Source organism: Astyanax mexicanus, chromosome 15, assembly GCF_023375975.1.
Source record: "Astyanax mexicanus isolate ESR-SI-001 chromosome 15, AstMex3_surface, whole genome shotgun sequence".
Taxonomy (NCBI): Eukaryota; Metazoa; Chordata; class Actinopteri; order Characiformes; family Acestrorhamphidae; genus Astyanax; species Astyanax mexicanus.
The window spans coordinates 3,121,174-3,129,437 of record NC_064422.1 but is presented as its reverse complement, the minus strand read 5'-3'; the positions used below and the strand labels follow the sequence as shown (position 1 = coordinate 3,129,437).

The 8,264-nt window shown below is 36.7% G+C and overlaps 1 protein-coding gene across 1 annotated transcript; it reads left to right on the top strand.

The window, feature by feature from the left end:
• The first annotated feature begins 359 nt into the window (after positions 1-359).
• LOC103047458 (uncharacterized) lies at positions 360-7,981 on the top strand. Its single transcript, XM_049465141.1, has 5 exons — positions 360-447; positions 681-2,675; positions 2,812-2,880; positions 5,411-5,536; positions 7,471-7,981. The coding sequence occupies exons 2-5, from the start codon at positions 2,267-2,269 to the stop codon at positions 7,695-7,697; spliced, it is 831 nt and encodes a 276-aa protein (XP_049321098.1). The 5' UTR covers positions 360-447; positions 681-2,266; the 3' UTR covers positions 7,698-7,981.
• Positions 7,982-8,264: the final 283 nt, after the last annotated feature.

The window sequence follows — 8,264 nt, the reverse complement described above, 5'->3', positions numbered from 1 at the left end:
CTTTGATTTAGATTATTGTTTCTCACCTTTGGTTCTGGAGGCACACTGCCTATACATTTAGTGTTTTTTATTTCATGTTGCATCTGGTCAACTTGACAAATTTTGTTTTTTAATACAGTCAAGTTACTTTTTACAAATGCCTGTTTAAACTTACTGTGCAAAACAGAAGCCTTATGTTAAGCTTGTCCAGTAGTGGTGTCTACTTCTTTGGGGTCTGAGGCAAGATGGTGCAAAACTATTTGGTGCACACATTAGAAAGGCATGGCTATTGCATTCTGTATACTTTCCCAACTTTTTGTGTTTGGGTTGTACTATTATGTTATTATTATTGTTTATTTGCAAAAGTATAATTATAAAAAAAAATGTTGGTTTTATTTACAGATTGTGACTGAGTCTGAAAATGAAAATGAGACGTTACCAAGACTAAGACGCACTAAAAGCATCATAGTAAGCTCTCAATTGATTGTCAATTTCTGAATTTCATTGTTTGTAGGTTTTAAAATTCATTAATTATTTATAAATATTATTATAAAATACCAGCAAAAAATCATAAACTATAAAACTTTAAATGTATAAAAAAACCCTGAGTAGTAAAATGATTAAAATGAAGTCACTTTGTTACTTATTCAACTATGAATTATTAATTTAGTCCTAATTAGTTTTGTGTTTTGTTTTCTTAGATGGAAAATGCTGATCTGGACAATTCTGATGAACTGTATGATTCTACTCCAGAGAGTTCAGATGATTACATTCCAGATACAACTAGCGACAGCGATAGTGACAGTAGTAGTAGCCTTAAACAAAACTCAAGGAAACGTCAGTCTCTTGATTTGCCAAGTGACTCTGGATCAGATAGATCACCTGTCTGTGACACCACAACTTCAGACAAATTGGTTTTTGAAAGGCACCACCTTACATCTGAAAACACTGAAACAGAAGAAGAACCTTGTTCAAGTCAAAGCATAAGTAACAGCGTGGTTGTTAGTGCATGCAAAAAACGAGGTGGGAAGAGAGTGTACGACAAGAGACATTACTGCGTATATTGCCTTAAACCTTTTGCTAAGATGGCAAGGCATCTTCAAGGTGCACATAAAAATGAATCTGATGTTGCTAAAGCGCTAAGCTTTTCAAAAGGTTCCAGTGAGAGAAAGAAACAGCTGGATTATATTCGTAACAAAGGAAATTACATTCACAATGCTACTGTCATGGAATCAGGAAAGGGGAAGTTAGTACCCTTTAAGCGACCACCTAAAGATGAGCAGGGAAATGACTTCATGCACTGTGCATACTGTCAAGGACTATTTACAAGAAAGGTTCTGTGGCGACATATGCGTAGCTGTCAATTCAAACCTGGATCAGTCGTCCCCAAACCAGGAAAGAACCGTGTTCAGTCCATGTGTACATACACAGGACCTGTGCCTTCACACATTAGCAAACAGCTGTGGAAAGTAATCAGCGCCATGAATCCTGACCCAGTCACTGATATAATAAAGACTGACCAGGCCATTATTGACGTTGGGCAACACTTGCTAAATAAAGGTGGGCTGTCAGCCAAAAACCAACAGTATGTGCGAGAGAAGATGCGAGAAATGGGACGGCTCATGTGCAGTGCCAGGAGAGTCACCAGCTTGAAAAAAATGGAAGATCTGATAAATCCACAAAACTACATGGAGACTGTTGAAGCTGTTAGAATCACATGTGGGTTCAACAATGAAACAAACAAGTTCTCTGTTCCATCACTAGCAAACAAGCTTGGAAATGTCCTAGTTAAAGTAAGCAAACTCTTAAAAGCTCAGGGTTTAATCACAGATAACAAGGAGCTTGTGAAGAATGCCAGTGAGTTTCAAGAAGTTCATCGGGAGAAGTGGAATGAGATGATTTCATCTGCAGCCTTAAGGAACATCAGGGAAGCAAAGTGGAATGTGCCCACCCTAATGCCCTTTACCGAAGATGTCCAAAAACTGCATGCATATCTTAGTCAAGTGCAAGATGAGTGGTACAATTCACTCACAGAAAGTCCATGTACAAAGGCCTGGATGGAACTGGCAAAAGTGTGTCTGACCCAGATCATTCTTTTTAACCGACGCAGGGAAGGAGAGGTGGCAAGCATGCCGTTATCAGCATATTTATCTAGAGACACTACCGATCCACACGAGGATGTGGACTGGGCGCTCTCTGAAGTGGAAAAAAACTCTGCAGACACTTCTCTAGGATCATCATCAGAGGAAAACGTGGTCGCCCAGTTCCAATTCTGTTGACTCCAAAAATGATGTCTGCTTTAGAACTCCTTGTTAAACAAAGAGAGGCTTGTGGAGTTCTAAAAGATAACAGTTACATGTTTGCAAGACCGGAAGCGGCAACACATTTCAGAGGTTCAGACTGCATTCGTGGCTTCGCGAAGGCATGTGGTGCGAAGTGTCCAGAGTCACTGACCTCAACCAGGCTGAGAAAGCATGCTGCAACCCTTTCAACGGTGCTAAACATGACAGACACAGAGATGGACCAACTAGCCAACTTCCTGGGACATGACATAAGAATCCATCGTGAGTTCTATCGACTCCCAGAAAAGACCCTGCAACTTGCCAAGATCAGCAAAGTTCTTGTGGCTCTCGAGAAAGGACGATTAGCTGAGTTTCAGGGCAAGAATTTGGATGAAATTGGCATAGATCCTGATGGTATGTATGTATGTATGTGTATATATATATATATATATATATATATAATTTTTTTTAATGTATTTTTTTGTTATTCTGCCCTGGTTCTGTATATTCCTTTTTGTTTAATCATGTACTTTTTGTATGACTTTTACAGAAAAGGTTCAGGCCAGTGATGAGGAAGATGGAAGCATACAGGAGGAAATCTGCTCATCCACTCCTGATGGTGTGTATTGTTAGTAAGTTACTGTACAAATGCTGGGTTTCCCACAGTATGTTATAATTTGAAGAAAAAAGAAATTTAACTTTAATTCAGACATTTACCTTACCAGCATCTTTGAGGCAAAAATTACAACCTGAATGGAACAAAATGCCCTAGCAGTTAGTTCTGGTCGATAAAACAATAACGATAGTTATCGAGGAAAATGTATATCGCGATAACTATAATAAGCCGGGGCGATAGGATAAACTTTCTCTATTTCCCCTTTAAGTAGCGCTGCGAACAGGCGCAGCACGTGATCAGGCAGCGCTCTGAACTGCATGCTCAGGACTCCCCCTCCCCCCACCCGCGAGCCTCTCACTCTGAACCTCACACAGCTGATCCAAACAGCGGCTGCTCTCTCATTTACTGGATAAACACCATTTATAAGTTTAGCTGCTCTACAGTGGAAAACTCAGTTCTAAATATGTAGTATGGAGTCTCCTCACCAAGATATTTAGAGAGCTGAGCTTGTTCAGATTTCTGAAAGCAGGTAACGCTGTTTGCTGCTAGGTTAAGTTAGCTTGTCTGATAAATAAACTAATGGGTAACACACGTTAGCCGTGTTAATCCACTTTCCGTGTAAATTAACGTTAACTTCAGCGCGAGTGATGGGTTAGTATATAAACGCACAGAAAAGAAGCACTTTCCATTTTTTCCTAACCCCTTACTGTTTCTGTTAGAAAACCCTGAGAGCAGAATTCTCCTCTGTCTCTGTGTTTTTAGTTTTTAACAGATAGAGAGTCTGTTGTTCTGGATATTTTACTAAATAAAGAAGATTATATAATCTGTGTAGCTGTATTTGAAAAGAGATAAATATTGCTGTTACTAAACTGGATGAGTTTTAAATACACTTGTTAAGTAATGTAGTCTAGTCTACTGAAAGCCAGTAATGTTAGTATAAATCTGTACTGCAGGAGAAGTGTTTCATTTTAGAAACTTGACTTTATTCCTCCCTCCTTCATTACAGCTCACTTACTTTAAAATATTTAAATGTAGCATAATTTAAATGCAACAAAACTTAAAGGCTATTGTTTTAATAAACATTAGCAGTAAATAATCTCAAAATAACAACAAATATAAAATAGAAAAACAGTAAAACATATGTAATACATACTTTTTATATGACCAAAATGTATTAGACTAAAACTAGACTAAAATGTGAGTAAAACTAATAATATCCGATAGACTAAAATGTAACTAAAACTATTATACATTTTAGTCAAAAGGCTAAGACTAAACTCTGGACCTGTGTGGATGTATAATGACTTTTAAAATTAATTTAAAAGCTGTCTGAGCACCTTGTGCCCACCTGGTAAGATGTGGACATCCCTGTGTCTGTCCACAAGACTCTGAGCTGCTAGTGAGCTTAGCCATAACTTCCTTATTCTCTCACTTATGAGTAAAAAGAAACCGTTAAGTGTAAAAGAAAGTGATTTGATTTATATTGTGATACAAATCGATATCGGCTGGTATGGAAAAGCCATATCGTGATAAGATTTTTTTCCATATTGCCCATCCCTACTAACAGTCCTGTAATGAGGGGTTCCAATAATTATATCAAACTCGTTGTGGGAGTGGTGACCGCTGTGAGGCATCAGTCAAAATGCTCTCTGTCAAATTCTTGGATATTTATTCGCCATAAAAGAAGGTTTTACATATACTTGCACACTGGTGCAGTTGGATCATTAGGAGTGTGGTATGTGTGTGTGTGTGTGAGGTTCTACAAACAGAAAGAGCAGAAAATATACCTAATTAGCATTGCCATGTGGTTGGCTAGTCATCATAATTACAATTACCAACCATCATCAAACTGCACCAAAATACATCTAACTAGAAATAATGACATTAGTCATTTACTTACATGTCCTTGGACGCACACAGAACACAAAAATCAGTGGATGGCGAACTAAACATAAGATATTAATCAGATTGTGTCTTCACACATCTTTCCACTAAACTGCCATCTTGGGAATGAAGGAAAAGAACATGACTGGGCAAATCTAACCTGCAATACCTACCACTAACCTAAGGGGGCTACATTTACATACTACAAATGAGAATAGACCTAAATAAATTACTCAAAATCCACCAAACCCAAAGTTCTTCAATACAAGTCCTTTCCACTTCCTAACCACTTATCTAATTTCACCTCCTGTGGTTTACATCATCACAAACTGATATTGCCAGGCTATAGTATTCTATAGTTTTCTGCTGTTTTCAGCTCTGCTTTAATGCAGTGAACTGATGGTAGTGTGCTGTGATGAGTATCAGTTAGTAACTGCCGTAAATACTGGTTCTCTCTTACAGCACCAGACCATTTTAATACATTTGTCTCAGTTAAAATAAGCCAACCATAAAAATTAGACTGTTCTTTGAAAGGGGGTAAACTTAGACAATAAACAGAGGATTTTATTTTTCTTATATTCAGCTTTGTGTATGTGAAGATTAAATGTTTCTGAAAATGTTATATTTTTTAAGTTTTTTTTTTTTATAGAACTATTGGCAGAAGAGACACTTCCTCCTGCAGAGAGGGAAGAAATGCCTCCACCACCACCACCACCACCCTCCAAGAGGTACAAACCATCATCAGAAGTCAGTACTAAAAATCCTTCATCCAAAGGTGAGTTCTATACCACAGTTAGCGGGCATCATCATCCAGAGCGACTTGCATTAGTGCTTCGCTGTTAACTTTGAAAATAGAAAATAAGGCATGATGGATGAATCACTTCAGCTGTCTCTCTTTTTACACTAATGAACCCTCACTTTGGAACAGGGTAAATCTTTACTTATCAGACCTTCACATGACCTTTTTCCATTGCTCCATAGTTGACTCTTTATGCTCTGTACAAAAAATTATGTTTTTGCTGGTTAGCCTCACTGGTGTTCTTAAGTCCTTCACATTTTTTAATGGAAATGCTCCTACTAAGACGTCTTGTCTATCTCTGTTTCTACCTCTCAAAGGTTTTTTTTTACATTTTTTTTTACAGTTTTAAATACTTTCTTAGCAAAAAGTTATGAATGAGATTAATTTTGAATCAACCTGACTGCACAAAAAAAAGTTAAACTAGGGATTAAGGATGCATGAAATAAAGCTGTTTCTGTACCCAGTGCAAATAGCATGTACTATACTGTAGGGCTGCAGCTATCGATTCTTTTTGTAATCGGGTACTCTACTGAAAAATCGATTCGATTAATCGAGTAATCGGATAAAACATTTTTTTTGTTAAAGAGCAATTAAAAAGGAATTTTACTCAATAATGAATGACCAATTGGTTTCCTTTTTTAGATAAGTTATATTTTAAATTCACAACATTTCCAAATTGCAAATACAAATAAATAAAACACAATAAATAAATAAATACCACAATAAAAAAAATAAATTTAATTACATTACTTTCACATTTGGATTTCTTGTAAATAACAAATATAGTGTATAAATCAATAAAAAAGGCATAAACATCGTCTTTGTGTTGTGCATCTTAGCTTCTGAGACGTTGTCAGTTCTGCCAGTGTTGGATCAGTGTGCTGCATTCTTTTACCACCAAGCCGCTTCTCCAAAATATATCAGGACCTGTGGAATAATTGTGACACACAAGTATTACAAATGTTGCTTTTTTCTTTATTTATATGTTGGACTATTTGGGTCTAATTACATCACTAAGACTAATAACTCTAATAATAAAGTCATGGCCGTGCATTTATTAAGATTGACACCTATCACATTGGGGCATATTAGACACTAGTGGTAATCAATATTTTACCCAATAAATAAGAGACACACTTCCTTATAAACAACAGTGTTCATACTTTTTTGTCTCACTGGCCAAATGTACTCTTAGATGAAGAAATCAAGCATTTAATTTCCAGCCAAAGTAACTTCAGTTTAGCTAACTTTTAACATTGTTATTGTTTATATTCAGAACTCCACAGCGCTGTGTTTACTGTTTACATAAAGCACGTATGAACTTGTCTCTGTTCTAATAAACTAACCACACATTATAGACAGTGCTTCTATTAATTCACACTCCAAAGCGCTGTCGTTTTGTTATTAATTCACATTAACGTTAATCTCATTGATTTATTATAAGTTATATTTACCTGCTCTCTCTGCGTCCTCCCGTCTCGGGTGTCCTCGGCTCAGATGGTGCAGCATTAAAACGCACTGTTTTGGCACTGCACCGAGTACAGGTCACAGTTCGAACATAAAATGCTTTTATTCCTTTAAAATCGCTGTTTTCTCTCGTCGCTTCCATTTTTGCCGCTGCTCAAACCTCCGTCTCCTTGTTCCCGGGCAGGGTGACGTAACGCTGAGCGCGTTGTCAAAATAAAAGTCGCGAAAATACCGCGCGCTGAGTTTATTAATTAAATAAACGATTACTCGAGGCACAGAAAATTAATCGATCAATTTTGTGAATCGAGTTACTCGATTTACTCGAGTAATCGTTTCACCCCTACTATACTGTAGATGCTTGCACATATTGATATAAGATGCAGAACTGGATTTTTTTTTTTTTTTTTTTTTTTTATAACACGTGTTTTTCTGACTACTTTAAGGTAAACCTTTGCAAAAGAAGACTCCATGGCAGCAGACAGAGGTGCAGGCAGTGGAAAAGCACATGAAGCGCTTCATTACATCTTGCATTGTTCCTGGAAAAGCTGACTGCGAAAAGTGCATAAGAGCTGAACCAGAAGCCCTTAAAAACAGGGAATGGCAGAATGTAAAATTTTATGTCCATAATCGCATTATGTCACACAAGAGGAAATTCCAGAAAAAAATGTAAAGACTTTCAGGTAGGACCATTTTTGTTCCTGTTCATGCTTCAGCAAAATATACCACATTGGTGGTTGTTCTGTTGTATGTATATGTTTTATATATATACAGTGTTAATTGATGTTAATTTGAGTTCAGCTTTACATAACTCATAACAACTGGATTTCATTGAGTTGTGATAGTGAAAGTGCTTAAACCTGTTGCTGGGTGATTGACTGTGGATAAAAATATAAAAACAAATGCTTGTATCTGGAAAAAAAAAGAAAATAAAAGCTCTAACAGTGGGAACTTAAAGTGTTTGAAGGTTGGATTGACTATATGAGTTTGCAAATATATGGAAAATTCCACTATTCTTTGAACTTTTATGCAAATGGAAACAAATGTTTTTTGATTTACCCAATTATGTGTTTTACCTAACTGTATCATAGTGATGGTACAAACACTGTAACAAGAAATATAAAGTTGTCTCATATTCATGTAAAATCCTGTAATATTACTCTACTCCCTCAGTCCAGGGCACTTATCAGCTGTAGATGGAGGCTAGGAGTAAAAAAATACCAATTCCCACTTTTAATAA

What these genes read in the sequence shown, in the direction of transcription:
- LOC103047458 (XM_049465141.1), top strand. Translation starts at nt 2,267, where the DNA reads ATGATGTCTGCTTTAGAACTCCTTGTTAAACAAAGAGAGGCTTGTGGA. An exon ending in CTGCTCATCCACTCCTGATG is followed by an intron (nt 2,881 to 5,410) that starts GTGTGTATTGTT and finishes TTTTTTTTATAG; the next exon opens with AACTATTGGCAGAAGAGACA. An exon ending in TAAAAATCCTTCATCCAAAG is followed by an intron (nt 5,537 to 7,470) that starts GTGAGTTCTATA and finishes GACTACTTTAAG; the next exon opens with GTAAACCTTTGCAAAAGAAG.